This window comes from Jaculus jaculus, chromosome 1 (assembly GCF_020740685.1).
Source record: "Jaculus jaculus isolate mJacJac1 chromosome 1, mJacJac1.mat.Y.cur, whole genome shotgun sequence".
Taxonomy (NCBI): domain Eukaryota; kingdom Metazoa; phylum Chordata; class Mammalia; order Rodentia; family Dipodidae; genus Jaculus; species Jaculus jaculus.
The window spans coordinates 142,901,489-142,917,061 of record NC_059102.1 but is presented as its reverse complement, the minus strand read 5'-3'; the positions used below and the strand labels follow the sequence as shown (position 1 = coordinate 142,917,061).

The 15,573-nt window shown below is 49.3% G+C and overlaps 1 protein-coding gene across 3 annotated transcripts in view; it reads right to left on the bottom strand.

Annotated features, from left to right (window-relative positions):
• Positions 1-15,573, bottom strand: part of Lrrc8a (leucine rich repeat containing 8 VRAC subunit A) — a 40,296-nt gene that overhangs the window by 6,978 nt on the left and 17,745 nt on the right. For all 3 annotated transcript variants that reach the window (XM_004671788.2, XM_045147235.1, XM_045147229.1), the window contains exon 3: positions 1,250-3,414. In XM_004671788.2, coding sequence (XP_004671845.1) covers positions 1,250-3,406 — 2,157 coding nt within the window. In that variant the 5' untranslated portion in view covers positions 3,407-3,414. The remainder of the gene's footprint in view (positions 1-1,249; positions 3,415-15,573) is intronic.

Below are 15,573 nucleotides of genomic sequence, written 5' to 3'. Positions count from 1 at the left end.
TAAAGATGTTTACCCACTGCTTCCCCAGCGTGGTTCCCCCTCATGGGACTCCAAATCCCCTTCTCAGGGGGCTTGCAGACGCTGCTATTGTGAAACAACCTGGTATGGGATCCCTTGTCCTTAAACATACCCATGAGTCATCACTCAGGAAAGAAGAAAGGATTTGTCACGATCCCTCTGCCACAGAGGAGGCAAGCTGCTCTGTACCAAGGGTCCCTTAAGGACAGAGGAAGGAGGCTTCCCAGCTGTCAGCAGGGGGCTAGGACCCTCCAGTGAGGTGGAGAAGGTGTGCTTGTCCTTGCTTGTCCTTGAGCCGCTGCCCTCCTGTCTGAGGCAGCTGGCGAGAGCTTGTGGTTGGAGGACAGGTGCCACAAGGGGATGCTTTAGGATGGTGCCTGCTGTGATGGAGGCACTGAGGTGGTGGCTGAATTGGCTCCCCAGTTCTCTGCCTCCAGATTGTTGACCTCACCTCCCACCTCATCACCCATAGGAAGACTTTCCACCTGGTAAGGCCAGGAAGTTTTGCAGGCACCCAGGATGAGGCACTCTTCCCCAGTGATCCAGGCTTGGTTTCTACTGAGAGACCAATCACAAACTACAGGAGTAACCTGCCCTCAACCCCAACCACCTTCCTTCACTAAGGGGGCCACTGGCTGGAGACTTTCCAGTCAGGCAAAGGATGGGCACACGGGGCTGGGGGTGGGGGGGCACCAACAGTTTCAAAGGCATTCCTCCCAGACTGCTGGCCCCCAGTGTTTTGCACAACTCTTCCTCTCTAGGAAGGCAGGTGGTGACAAGTTGGCTCTACCTAAGCCCAAGTCTGCCTACCACTACCCCCTAGTGCAGAGAGAGGGATGAGAACGATGCAGGCAGCTGCAGAGGCCACCTGACCTCAGCCAGCGGAGCCACCCACATGGTTTCTCTTGCTAGTGGACCCAGCCTGGCTCCTGGATGTGGCTGTGAACAGGCTGAAGTGTTATCTCAAGCCAGGCTAATCCCTGCCTGCCACCACCCTGCCCAAGAGAACTTTGGTTTTGTACCTGCTGTGCGCGCACATGCCTGCCTGTGAGAAGCCTAGCTCAAGACCACGGGGCATAGATCCTGCCTGGTCATACCACCTCTCCTGGAGGGAGAACTCTGGATCATTTTGTAACAAAGAGACTCCCAACCCCAGAGATTCTGACTGGGTGGGGAACTGGCTGTCTTGCGACACTCGTGGGGGCCACACCAGCCCTGGCAGACCACTCACCCTGTTGGCCGTGAGGGCCAGGTTCTGGAGGTTCTGCAGGAGGCCAATGTCAGCGGGGAGGAAGGTCAGGTTGTTATGGCTGAGGTCCAAGTAGCGCAGCTTGCGGCAGTAGAAGAGCTGGGTGGGGGTCTTCTCGATCTCGTTGCGGTTCAGGTAGAGGCGCTCGAGATTGGTGAGGTTTCCGATCTGGATGGGGATGTAGGCAATGTGGTTGTACCACAGCTTAAGGCAGGTGAGGCGGTGCAGGTGCTGGAAGCTGATGATCTCCTCGATGGTCTTAAGGTTGTTGTCCTTGAGGTCGATCTCCTGCAGGTTGTGGAGGCTGAAGATGGAGTGGGGGATGCGTTCCAGGTCACAGCGGATCAGCTCCAGCTCGGTCAGGTTCACCATCTTCTTGAGGCTGTTAAGCACGATGAGCTTGGTGCCCTCGTTGTTGATGGACAGCTTCTGCAGGTGCGCGCCCACGTCCGTGACCACCTGTGGCAGCTTGCTCAGGTTGCTCTTGAGCCGCAGCACCTTGAGGCGCTTGAGCTCCCGCAGCCCATCGATAACAATGTAGCGGTTGTTCTCGGCGCTCAGGTTGCCCGTCAGGTGCAGCTCCTCCAGCGTCTTCAGGCTGTAGATCCACAGCGGGATCTCCTTGATGTCCGTGAACTTGATGTGCAGGGCCCGCAGGTTCTCTCGCAGGAAGGCCAGGGCCGGAGCCTCGATCTTGGCTGCCGTGTGGTACAGCCACAGCTCCTTGAGACCCGTGAGCTGGGCGATGCTGGGCGGGATGGTCACATCAGGGATCAGCTCCAGCTTCAGGACCTCCAGCTCGACCAGGTCAAACACGGTGTCGGGGATGCCACTGAGCATAAAGAGGTGCAGCTCTAGCTTGTCCTGTGCGTTCTTGGTGAGCCGCTGCCGCAGCTTGTCCAGCGTCCACTCGTTGTTGAGGTTCAACTGCCGCAGCTTGTTCTCACTCACCTCAGACAGGAAGACAGCAAAGCGCTTTGAGTAGAGTGGGTCATACTGGTCGATGAGGTGCAGCATGAAAGCAAAGTCATTCTTGACATCGGGGATGTCGCTGTAGCTGCTCTCCTCGCGAATGGACTCGAACGAGTACTTCTTGAGGGAGCGCCGCAGCATCCACCACAGTGTGTACATGCAGATGAGGCCGTAGAAGATGACGAGGCTGATGTAGAAGGATGCCAAGATCTTGAAGAGTGTGGCCAGAGGGTGGGCGCAACGGTAAGTGCGATAGCCAGTCAGGCTTTCGATGTCCACGGTGCAGTCCACGTCGAACTTGATGTTGTGCACGTAGTAGACGGTGTAGCAGATGATGAGGATGAACTTGATCACCTTGATGATGGTCTGCCGCATGTAGAGGCGGTACACGATATCCCCTTCCTCCACGTGGGTGCGAAACTTCTTCACCTTCTCAAACAGTGCCTTGGCCTGCTCCCCTTCCTTCTTGTCCAGCACCCCCGTCTCGGAGCGGTCCACAATGCCCTGCTCGATCCGAGATTTGGTCCGCTGCAGCATGGGCACGGTGGCCTCCACATCCTCACTCACCGTTGATGACTTCTTGTCCATGGAGCCGTTCATCTTGCTGAAGGCTGGCTTGGGGTCACTCTCCTCCACCACTGTCTCTGACAGGGCCCTTGTGGTCCACGGGGAATCGAAGCACTTCAGCAGGATAGACACAAAGTGTTCCAGCTTTGAGCTGGTGCGTGGAAACTTAAACCAGAAGTTGCTGCAGGCCAGGAAGATGAGGGTGTGGAGAAGCACAAGGTAAGGGAAGTACTTGGCAAACCAGTGTAGGCGGTTCTCGTAGCACACAGCGTCCACGTAGTTGTACTGGTGGCGATCCAGGTCATATCTGATACCCGTGGGGCCTGTGTCCGACGTCGGCACGACTGTGGAGTTAGGGTAGGTGGGCTCTGAGCTGGGAGACGCCCAGCCTCGGAATGAGTCGTTGCAAGAGTCTTTGGTGACCCATTTACAAGGCAGGCAGATCATCTTGTCTTGGGTGACCTGCAGTGTACCCCCAAAGACAGCGATCATCAGCATGACGATGGAGATGTAGTCAGTGAACACGTCCCACCATGGCTTCAGGATCCGGTATGCTGGTTGTGTGTCCGCAAAGTAGCGGAGCTCTGTCACCGGAATCATGGTTCAACCTAAAAGGGACCCGTAGGAGGAGGTTACCACAGGGTGGCCTAACGTTCTTGGGCCCCAAGGATCAGAGGAAGAAGACAATAAAAATGCCACCATTGTTCCGAATTGATCACACATTTGGAGTTAAGAGTCTGGCAGCAACATGCACGGCTGCCAACAGGCCCTTGTGCAGAAACCACATGGTGATTTGTTGCCTGGTGGGCTGTTAGGCAGTCTCCCCATTTAACAGACAGGAGCCTGAACTGTGAGGGTAGGGCTCATGTTGACAGATTGCACTCTTTCCAGAGCATTTGTCTTGAGCTTACTTACTGAATGATCAGGCTGACTATAGGGCCGTTTAAAACCCTCAGGAGAAGCTGGGAGGCAGAGGTAGGAGGATCGCCATGAGTTCAAGGCCACCCTGAGACTACATAGTGAACTCCAGGTCAGCCTGAGCTAGAGTGAGACCCTACCTTGAAAAAACAAAACAAAAAAAAAAAACAAAAAAAACAAATAAACAAACAAAAAAACACCCTCAGGGACTGGAATCCCTATGAGATTGCAGCCATGACAGGAAGAAATTTATGTAGTGTGAGGAAAGACAGGAGAGAGGCTTACAAAGAACTCAAGTGTTTTTTGTTTGCTTGTTTGTTTTTTTGTTTTTTTTTTTGAGGTAGAGTCTCACTCTAGCTCAGGCTGGCCTAGAATTCACTATGTAGTCTCAGGCTGTCCTTGAACTCACAGAGATATATCCCTGCCTTGCGAGTGCTGGGGTTAAAGGTGTGTGCCACCACCCCTGGCAAGAACTCACTTATACTCTGTGTGTGTACACTGCATGTGTAGATAGAGCTGCAAGTAGCACATATGAGAGGCTCACTGGGGAGGGGTTGCAAGAGAGAGGACATGCATGACTTCCTGTGAAATGACCTCTGGTGTGGTGGCTGAAAGAAACAGGAAACAGCCGGGCGTGATGGTGCATGCCTTTAATAATCCCAGTACTTAGGAGGCAGAGGTAGGAGGATTGCCATGAGTTCAAGGCCACCCTGAGACTACAAAGTGAATTCCAGGTAAGCCTGGGCTAGAGTGAGATCCTACCTCAAAAAAGAAAAAGAAAAAAAAGAAGAAAGAAAGAAAACAGGAAACAGCAGGGAAACAGACCCCCTCTCTTCCCTGCTGAAGAGTCCAATCTGGCTGGATTTGGGAGGTGCCTGATAATTTGACTTTTTTTTATTTATTGAGGAGGGAGGAAGAGAGAAAGAGAGAGGGAGGGAGAAAACTGGCATGCCAGGACCTCTAGCCACTGCCATCAAACTCCAGACATGTGCACCATTTTGTGTGCATGTGCCACCTTGTACCTCTGGCTTACGTGGGTCCTAGGGAGCCAAACCTGGGTCCTTAGGCTTCACAGGCAAATGCCTTTACTTCTAAGCCGTCTCTCCAGCCCAGAATCTGTCTTCAAAACTGGAGAAGGGAAAGTATGTCTCTTTGGATGTTCATAAGAGAACATTTGGAATATTAAAAAGCAAGTGATGAGGATGTTGAGAGATGGCTCAACAGTTAATTAAGGTGCTTACCTTCAGAGCCTAAGGGCCTGGGTTTGACTCCCCAGTATTCATGTAAAGCCAGATGCACAAGGTGGCACATACATCTGGAGTTTGTTTAACACACCCATTCTATCTGCCTCTTTCACTCAAATAAATAAATAAATAAATATTTTTTAAAGATGCAAGAGATGGGAAAAAGAAAATCCCTGTAACCCCAGCCCCAAGGCAGCCCACTGCAACCTTTTTCCTGGCTATTCTTTCTTTCTTTCCTTTTTTTTTTTCTCCAAGGTAGTGTCTTGCTCTAGCCCAGGCTGACCTGGAATTCACTATGTAGTCTCAGAGTGGCCTTGAACTCACAGTGATCCTCCTACCTCTGCCTCCCAAGTGCTGGGATTAAAGGTGTGCGCCAGCACGCCCAGCTACTTCTTTGTATTTTTTAAATAAAAACTGAGCTGGGCCTGGTGGCGCACACCTTTAATTCCAACACTTGGGAGGCAGAGGTAGGAGGACTGTCATGAGTTCAAGGCCAGCCTGGGACTACAGAGTGAATGCCAGGTGCCCTCTTTTCTTGGCCAGAATCTAGATTTCACATCAAGTCTTATATACCTGTGTCAGGTGGTATATTCCTTTTGGGAAAGGAGTGGGCAGCACCAGGGAGGGGACTGGGCCACTATTTTCTTTTTTAAATTATTTTTACTTATTATTTTTTTTCTATTTTTACTTATTTATTAGAGACAGAGACAGGGAGAGAGAGAGAGAGAAAGTAAGAATGGGTGCACCAGGGCCTCTAGTCACTGCAAACGAACTCCGGACGCATATGCTATGCTAACTTGTGCCACTATTTTCACACTGATGATGCCAATCACAATAGTAACAAGTCCTTCATAGGACAGGGTCTCTTTGCAAATGCCAAGTGCTCCTGTGGGTACTAGGGGATGGATGAGGGGCTAGTGGTGGTGTCAGGGGACTTACTGGAGGTGGCAATGACCACAGCAGTGCTGTGGGTCTGCACTAGGCAGGGCCTCTTTAGTCTTCTTCACAGGTAGGGAAACAAGGGTGCTAAGTGAGACTCAACAGGTCTGTTTCCCACCATCAGCTGAGACCCTCACTGCTATGTGGGGCTTACCTTCCTCTGTCCTGGGGTCCCACACCTGTGGTGCCTGATAGAAGCAAAGCTAAAAGAAACTTGGCCCAGATATCCAGCCTGTGTTTCCAGAGCTTAGGTCACCTCAGGGCCAGCAGACACTACCATCCGTCCTAGCCCGGCAGCCGCCCAGGAACAGCCCTGCCGGTTGGGCCTGGACTCCTGGCCCAGGGTAAGCACCCACCCCACAGGAAGGCCCCGGCCCTCTAATGACCAGCTGGCTCTGTACAACACCCACACTACCAGGAAAGGGGGGCACTTGGGGCAGGCAGAGAGGCCTGCTGAATCATACAGTTGGCCTCCAGCTGGGACACCCCCACAGGACCTCCTTCCGGGCCCCCTGAGGCCTCATCTAGGACAGCTGAAGACTGGGGAAAGGAAAAGAAGAGGGCTAAAGACAGGGGGCCTGAGGGGGTTAGGCAGCCTGCCCCAAGAGCTCAGGATTCTGGTATGGATAAGGAGCCAGCCATTTGGTGCAGGAACATACAGCAAGATGTGGCATTCATACTAAACTTCCCTGGCTTTCCAGTGGGTGTGAGCAGTCAGTTAACAAGGAATACCTATTCTCCTTCATAACAAAGTCAATGTCCTGCTGTACGGGGCAAGGTACAAAGTGTTCAGGACTCCAACGTGCAGGAAAGGGAATCTGGGACTCTGGGAGGTACGACCACCTGCCTCAGGAGGGAAGCAGTAGATTGCACCTGAGCCTGACTCTTCATCACCGTCTCTTGCTTCTCATCTCAGCTCTTCATCCTGAATTCTGGTCAGTCCTTGGGGGCCCATGAACATGTCCACCGTGTATCTCCCATCTTGGGTTCTCACAGTCAGAGCACAGGCATATGTAGACAGAAACACAGAGGCTCAGGGGCAGAGCCTGGGGCTGACTCCAGAGGAGGGTGCTTCTCAGAGGCGCCAATATTGCTTCCTCTCCAGGGTGGCTGGTGGGTCATCTACCCCTACCCTCCTCTCCTGGAGCAGGCCAGATGCTTCTTCAGCACAGGCAGGAGTCTGTGGTTCCTGGTAGCTGCTCACTAAACGCAGGGCTGCACCTAGAAAGTGCTGGAGGCAGGGTGGGAGTGGCAGCAGGAAGGGTGTGGGCCTGGGGTGTGGCAGGGCGGCAGTTTCAGGTGGATGTGGCATGGGCAGGGCCAGCTAGACTTGGCTCCCCCCACTTCCTGCCTAGGTAAGGGACTGGGGCCATAAAAAAGGGGAGAGCCCCTGGTGCAGAGGCCCACAGGCAGCTGGGAAACAGATGACTAAGCACCCATACTTAGAGTGGCTCCCCATGCAGAGTCTGAGACTAGGGCCCAGGCCAGAACCCACACAGCAAGCCAGGGGGTTGGCTGCTTTTCTCAACTGGGTTTTGACTAGCATAAATATTGCCACCATCTTCCCTGTGTCTGCATCTGGTCAGGGTTGTTAAGTGCATTGGGAACACTGAGGTTCAGTTGTCCACGATACCCACCCGCAGCCTTCTCACCGAGTGCCTCCTCATCAGTACGACTAATTACGGCCTGGCCAGGCATGGTGGCGCACGCCATTAAACCGGGAACTTGTGAGGCAAAGGTAGGAGGATCACCATTAGTTCAAGGCCACCCTGGGACTCCATAGTGAATTCCAAGTCAGCCTGGGCTAGAGTGAGACCCTACCTCAAAACTTCCATGCCCCCAACAAAAATGTCAACTTCTCCAGTGCCCCAGCCCCTGGTCCCTAGCACGTTTCCTTGTCGGTCTCTATGAACTTGCTGTCACCAAGCATGTCTCAGGGTAGACTCACATTATTTGATCTTTTGTAGTTTCTTACCATTACGCCTTCAAGGTTCATCACATTGTGGCATTTTTCAGAATTTTTGGGGGGCTTTTTCTTTTTTTAAAAGAAGATTTTTAAAAACTATTTATTTGTGGGGGGAAAGAGAGGCAGAGAGAGAGAGAGAGAGAAAGAGAGAGAGAGAGAGAGAGAGAGAGAGAGAGAGAAAGGGGGAGGGAGAGAATGGGTGTGTCAGGATCTCCTAGCCACTGCAAACAAACTCCAGATACATGTGCCACTTTGTGCATCTGACTTAACGTGGATACTGAGGAATCAAACTTGGGTCCTTTGGCTTTGCAAGCAAATACCTTAACTGCTAAAGCATTTCTCTAGCTCCCTTTTTTGGCTTTAAAAAAATTTTTTTTTTGTTTATTTTTATTTATATATTTGAGAGTGACAAGCTGATGGAGAGAGGCAGAGAGAATGGGCATGCCAGGGCCTCCAGCCACTGCAAACGAACTCCAGATGCATAGACCCCCTTGTGCACCTGGTTTACGTGGGTCCTGGGGAATGGAGCCTGGAGCTTCGAACTGGGGTCCTTAGGCTTCACAGGCAAGCGCTTAACTGCTAAGCCATCTCTCCAGCCCCTTTTTTGGCTTTTTGAGGTAGGGTTTTGCTATGTAGCTTAGGCTGGTGTCGTATTTACAACATTCCTGCTTTAGCCTTCTAAGGGCTTGGATTACAGATGTGCACCACAGCATACCAAGCTTTCTAGTTTTTGTAAGTCTGAATACTACTACATGTGCCAACAGGCCCAGAGGGAAATGTCACTTGCCCATCTTCACTGTCTTAGGGACAGAGGTGGCCTTCACATCAGACATGAAGTGGACTCCTGGGTGTCCATGAGCAGCCTCCATTCCACGTGTCCTTGCACACTGATATGAAGGGAAGCAGCAGAGACACAGGCAAGTGTAGGAGAGACCCCCTTTCTCCACAGTACTGGAGGACCCTTCTCAGAAGTATCCCACAGGCCGTGCCCTCATCCCTCCACAGCTGGCACAGCCTCTGAGCAGATGTAGGGCACCTTCTCTCTCAAGACCTCGGTTTTCCTCTCTGAAAGTGAGAAGAGACTGCCCACACTGTAGGAAACATAGACGGAGGACTTGAGTGGCAAGTTGTGAAGACCAGTTTCTTATCCCATCCTCTGCAGCCTACCCCAGGCCATTCAGCTGGACTCTGGTGCCAAGATCACTGCTGTCACCTTAGACACCCCTTGTCCTGACCACACCTCCTGCTGGAACGGCAGGATAGGTACCACCCAAGAGCCGGGGACATTTCCCATACTTTAATTTCCCCACCCTGATATGCAGAAGCACTGCTAAGCAGTCAGGACTATCATAAAGTTCCTAGAAGGGATCTCCTGCACCCCTGTGGGGACCCAGGCAAGTGGAGCTGATTAAGCCCTGCAAGGTAGCCAGGCTGTGAACTCAGAGGAAGGCCAGGCTGGGCTCTGCCTCTCATTGTCAGTGACCTTGAACAGGTGGTTTCACTTCTTTAAGTCTTAGCTCCTCCCCACAACCCCAGGACTGAAAGACTGTACCCCACACACCCAAGGCCAGGTACCAGACCAGGGACTGGGGGTAGGAATGAACTGGAGGTGGGAAGCACAACAGATGTGCCCTAACCCCACTGGCATTGAACTAAAATGTGGTATTGAACCAAAACGTGTGGGAGGGGTCAGGAAGGAATAGAAAGAAAGCCACCCCGAGGGCTCCCAGACACCTGGCCGGCTGAGAGAGATGGGACCTGGCACACAGCAGGCTGGCAAGAAGCCACTAGAGTGAGATGGGCCCTTTGCAGTGGAATGAAGCAGTGCTCCATGTGTTGCCACAGAAAAGGCAAGAATAAGCTTGGTGTGGTAGTGCAACCCTTTAATGCCAGCACTCAGGGGGCAAAGGTAGGAGGATTGCCAGTGAGTTTGAGGCCAGCCCGAGACTACACAGTGACTTCCAGGTCAGCCTGGGCTAGAGTGAGACTCTACCTCGAACTGCCCCCAACCCCTGCAAAAATAAAGCAAGAACAGTCGGGTGCATGCCTTTAATCTCAGCATAAGGGAGGCAAGATAAGAGGATAGTGAATTCCAGGTCAGCCTGGGTTAGCTTGGAAACTCTACCTTGAAAAACAGAGAAAGAAGAAGAACAGGGCTGGGGAGATGGCTCAGCAATTAAAGGCACTTGCTTACAAAGCATGACTTCCTGGGTTAGATTCCTTAGTACTTTCGTATAGTCAGACACACAAAGGGAAGCATGCTTCTGGAATTCTTTGCAGCAACAGGCCGCCCTGGAATGACCCCTCCCTCCCACCATCTCTAATAATTTTATTTTTTTAAAGCAAGAACAGGGCTGGAGGAATGGCTTAGTGGTTAAGGCTGTTTGCCTGCAAAGCCAAAGGACCCAGGTTCAATTCCCCAGGAACCACATTAGCCAGATACACAAGGGGGCACACATGTCTGGAATTCATTTGCAGTAGCTGGAGGCCCTGGCCCATTCTCTCTCTCCCTCTTTCTCTGTCAAATAACTAACTAACTAATTAAATAAAATATATATATATAAAAAAGCTGGGTGTGGTGGGGCACACCTTTAATCCCAGCACTCGGGAGACAGAGGTAGGAAAATCACCATGAGTTCAAGGCCACCCTGAGAGTACACAGTGAATTCAAGGTCAGCCTGGGCTAGAGTAAGACCCTACCTCAAAAAAAAAAAAAAAAAAAAAAAAAAAAAAAAGAGCAAGAACATTATTCTTGTGCACAGGGGGGACTCCAAGAGATAACAGAAAGGCAAAGATATAGAATGGAAGCTTGGAAATTTTGTTTTCCAAGGTAGGGTCTCACTCTAGTCCAGACTGTATTTTTAAATATTTAAATTTTATTTTTATTTATTTGAGAGAGGGAGGGGGGAAGAGAGAGAGGCACCACCTTGTGCATCAGGCTTATGTGGGTACTGAGGAATAGAACCTAGGTCCTTAGGCTTCACAGGCAAGTGCCTTAAAGCCATCTCTTTAGCCTTTTTTGTTCTGTTTATTTGGTTTTTTGAAGTAGGGTTTCTCTCTAGTCCAGGCTGACCTAGAATTCACTATGTAGTCTCAGGGTAGCCTTGAACTCATGGCGATCCTCCTACCTCTGCCTCCTGAGTGCTGGGATTAAAGGCGTGTGCCCAACGATTACAGAAACTGTATGGGGCCGGGGCTGTATTTCTGTGGTAGAGTACTTGTCAGACATGTACCTGCACCTAGCCTTGGGTTCCTTTCCCAGCACTGAAAAAAAAAAAGGGAAAAAAAAGTTTAAAAAGCTAAATAAATATAGCCTTGAAAAAACAGGGAGTGAATGGGGCATGGTGTTCCACACCTTTAATCTCAGCACTGGGGAGGCAGAGGTAGGAGGACCAGTGTGAGTTCAAGGCCACCCTGAGACTACATAGTGAATTCCAGGTCACCCTGGGCTAGAGTGAAACCTTACCTTGAAAAAAAAAAGTATGGTGAGATAACCAGCACTTGGGTGTGGGAATCAGGTGTTTGTACCTCTGAGATGATGGCTTGCAAGGTGATAGGGACATGGGTCAGGTTAGGTCTCTGCCCCAAAGGATAGAGAATTTGGAGACGATTCTAAACAGAGAACAAAGACTAAAAGTATGAAATCAGTGTTTCTTCCTGCAAAGATGCATCAGTGTCTCCTGGAGACCCCTGGCCACACCTAGCTTGTGCTCAGAAGGCAGTGGGCACAAGACCCCTGAGAGGGGAGGAAAGGCTGGGAGTTCAAGACCACCCTGAGACTACAGAGTGAATTTCAGGTTAACCTGAACTAGAGTGAGACCCTACCTCAAAAAAACCAAATTTCTTTTTAAACCCCAAAACAGGAAGAATATAGCAAAGGTAATTTGGAAGAGAATGGTGGGAAGACACACCCTGCCAGATACTGAAGCTTACTATGCAGGAAGTCAAATAACATGGTGCTGACTTAAGGGTGGAGAGATGGCCCGAAAGAAGAGAAGAGAGCCTCAGAACAGACTGTCAGGTTCCTGGAAACACAAAACATAGCAGGGTACCTTTGCAGGTCAGAGGGAAAGGGATGGCTGTGTAGAAACAGTGCCAGCTCTCAGATGTCACATGAAAAAAACTTGGTCCTAACTCCCTCCCACCACAAAAATAAATCCCAGTGAATCAAGGACCTGAAGCAAAACTTGAAAATGCTCTAAGATTGGGAAGGGCTTTCAAGTCAAAGTGCTTTCCAAGCATGTGTGAGGTCTTAGGTTCAATCCCCAAGACCAAAAACAAGCAAGCAACCAATCAAACAAGTGGCTCCATTAACACAGATGTCTCTAGGCCCCGCAAAGCTCAGTGGTGCTGCACCCTCCAGGACATGGTTGGTGCAGGACCAAGCGGGAGTCATGGTGGACACACACCCGATATACAAGAATCCCTCTGAGCAAGGTCCTCAGCTTCCTTTGAAAGTACGCCAAGCCCATGGAGAAAAATGTCAGTAAGGGCTGGAGAAATGGCACAGCGGTTAAAGGCACTTGCTTGGAAAAACCTGATAGCCTAGGTTCGATTCCTCAGTACCCACATAAAGTCAGATACATAGAGTGGCTCATGTGTCTGGGTTTGTTTGCAGTGGTAAAAGGCCCTGTTGGCATGCCCATTCTCTCTCTCACTCTCATTCTCCTTCTGCCCTTGCAAATAATAATACTTTTTTTTTTTTAATGTCATATGGGGCTAGAGAAATGGTTCAATGGTTAAAGGTGCTTGTTTATAAAGCCTGACGGCCCAGGGTTCTATTTCCAGTACCCACGTAAAGCCAGATGCACACGAAGTGGCACATGCACGCATCTGGAGTTTGCTTGCAGTGGCAAGAGGCCCTGGCATGCCCACCCTCCCCCTCTGTCTCTCTGCTTGCAAATAAATAAATAAATAAGGAAATGGTTCAGTGGTTAAAGGCATTAGCTTGCAAAGCCTGCAACCCAAGTACAATTCCCTAGTACCACGTAAGGCTGGACCCAAAGTGGCTGTGTGTCTGATTCCCAACATGCCTAAAACAACTGCAGGCAGAACCAAAATAATCCAAAGCTTGGCAGCCAACTAGACTGGTATTTGTTTGTAGTGTCTAAAAGCTATCTCAAAGACGCTCAGCAGTTTGAGGTTGTCCTCTGACCTCTACCTGCACACTATGGCATGTGTACACACACACACACACACACACACACACACACACACACAAATAGGACCTAGGTTCCATTCCTCAGTACCCATGTAAAGCCAGATGCACAAAGTGGTGCATGTATCTGGGATTCCTTTGCAGTAGATAAAGGCCCTGGCGTGCCCATTCTTTCTCTTTCTGTCTCTTCTATCTCTTCTCTGCATGCAAATAAATAAAAATTAAAAAAAGAAAATAAGCTGGGCATGGTGGTGCATGCCTTTAATCCTAGCACTCAGGAGGCAAAGGTAGGAGGATCATTGTGAGTTCGAGGCCAGCCTGGGACTAAATATTGAATTCCAGGTCAGCCTGGGCTAGAGTGAAACCCTACCTTGAAAAATCAAAAAAATAAAAAAATAAAACAAAAATGTCACGGATGACCAATATGTAGTACGTTCATACTGTAAAGTTCATACTAATAAAAACAATCATTAAAGCTGGGTGTGGTGGTACACACCTTTAATCCCAGCATTTGGGAGGCAGAGGTAGGAGGATTGCCATGAGTTCGAGGCCACTCTGAGACTACATAGTGAATTCCAGGTCAGCCTGGGCTAGAGTTAGACTTTACCTCGACCCCCCCCAAATCATTAAAAATGTGTCATGGGGGGCGCTGGAGAGATGGATTAGCGGTTAAAGCATTTGCCTACAAAGCCAAAGGATCCAGGTTCAATTCTCCAGGACCCATGTAAGCCAGATGCACAAGGGGGTGCATGCATCTGAAGTTCATTTTCAGTAGCTGGAGGCCCTGGCATGCCAATTTTCTCTCTCTCTCTCTCTCCCTCTCAAATATTTTTTAAAAATGTGTTATGGAAACTGGGCTTGGTGGTACACACCTTTAATCACAGCACTTGGAAAGCAGAGGTAGGGGAATCACAGTGAGTTCAAGGCTATGCTGAGACTATATAGTGAATTCCAGGTCAGCCCGGGCTAGAGTGAGACCCTACCTTGAAAAACAACAACAAACATATAAATATATATTATGTACATATATATATGTATTATATATATATACATATACATATATATATATATATATATAAAATTTATTTTTTAACTTATTTCATTTTTTTGAGACAGAAAGAAGCAGATAGAAAGAGAATGGGTACACCAGGGCCTCTAGCCCTGCAAAGGAACTCCATATGCAAGTGCTGCCTTGCACACTTGGCTAATATGGGTCCTGGAAATTGAACCTGGGTCCTCTAGTTTTACAGCAAGTGCCTTAACCACTAAGCCATCTCTCCAGCCATATATATATATATATATATATATATATATATATATATATATATATATTACACATATATAAACTATTTATACATATATATATAAAATTTATGCTGGGCATGGTGCCACATGCTTTTAATCCCAGCACTCAGGAGGCAGAGGTAGGAGGATTGCTGTATAGAGGCCACCCTGAGCCTACTTAGTAAATTCCAGGTCAGTCTAGGCTACAGTAAAACCTTACTTCAAAAAAAAAGATTTTGTTTAATTTATTTATTTGAGAGAAAAAGAAAGAAGCAAAAAGAAAGAGTGAGTATGGGCACACCAGGGCCTCTTGCTACTGCAAACGAACTCCAGATGCATGTACAACTTTGTGCATCTGGCTTTTTGTGGGTACTGGGGACTCAAACTCAGGCCTTCAGGCTTTGTAAGAAAGGGCTTTTAACTGCTGAGCCATCTTTCCAGTCCCAATGACAGCATTTTAACAGTACCTAGTATCCAGTTAGAAGAGAATCATGGCTCAGTGTTTAGGAAAGAAACTTGGCCCTGCATAGTCACTGTTTCACATAGACAGTACAAGCTTGAAGTAAAGAGCCTGACATCCAAGAATAGTGGGAAATCCAAGTTGGGCAAGTTTTATGGCAGGACGGTCAACTGTATTCTGGACCCTTGCTGGTGCGCAAAGACAGGGAGCCCAGCAGGGGACGAGAAGGATGGCAATGCCAAAGGAGCAGTGCCTGGTTGTCTGCTGCCTTTTCTGGCCGCATACTTCACAGGAGTGTCGAGCTCCTGGAATGCAGAGTTGAGGATACAGTGTCAGCAGCATGGAGAGGAGGAGCCTGTCCTGCCAGAAGAGAACCAATAACTCCCCTTGGAGCCTGCATCCAACAATGGCTCTCATAGAGATGAGGCTTTCTGGTTGGGTTTTTTATTACCCAGTAAGCATCTAAACAAATTTACTGATAAAGGAAAAACATGAAGTTAAAATATATGCACCCAGCAAAGGATAAGAGAAGAAGGGGAGGGGCTATTTTTAAAGTGTATGCCCACCAAAGGATTAATACCAGAATAGATACAACACTTCCACAAGCATTCAAAAGAGACAATCTCTGGTAACGCACACCTTTAATCCCAGCACTTGGAAGGCAGAGGTAGGAGCATCACTGTGAGTTTGAGGAGGCCACCTTGAGACTACATAGTGAGTTCCAGGTCAGCCAGGACAAGAGTGAGACCCAACCTTAGGAAAAAAAAAAAATTAAATCAGGTGTGGTGGCACATGCCC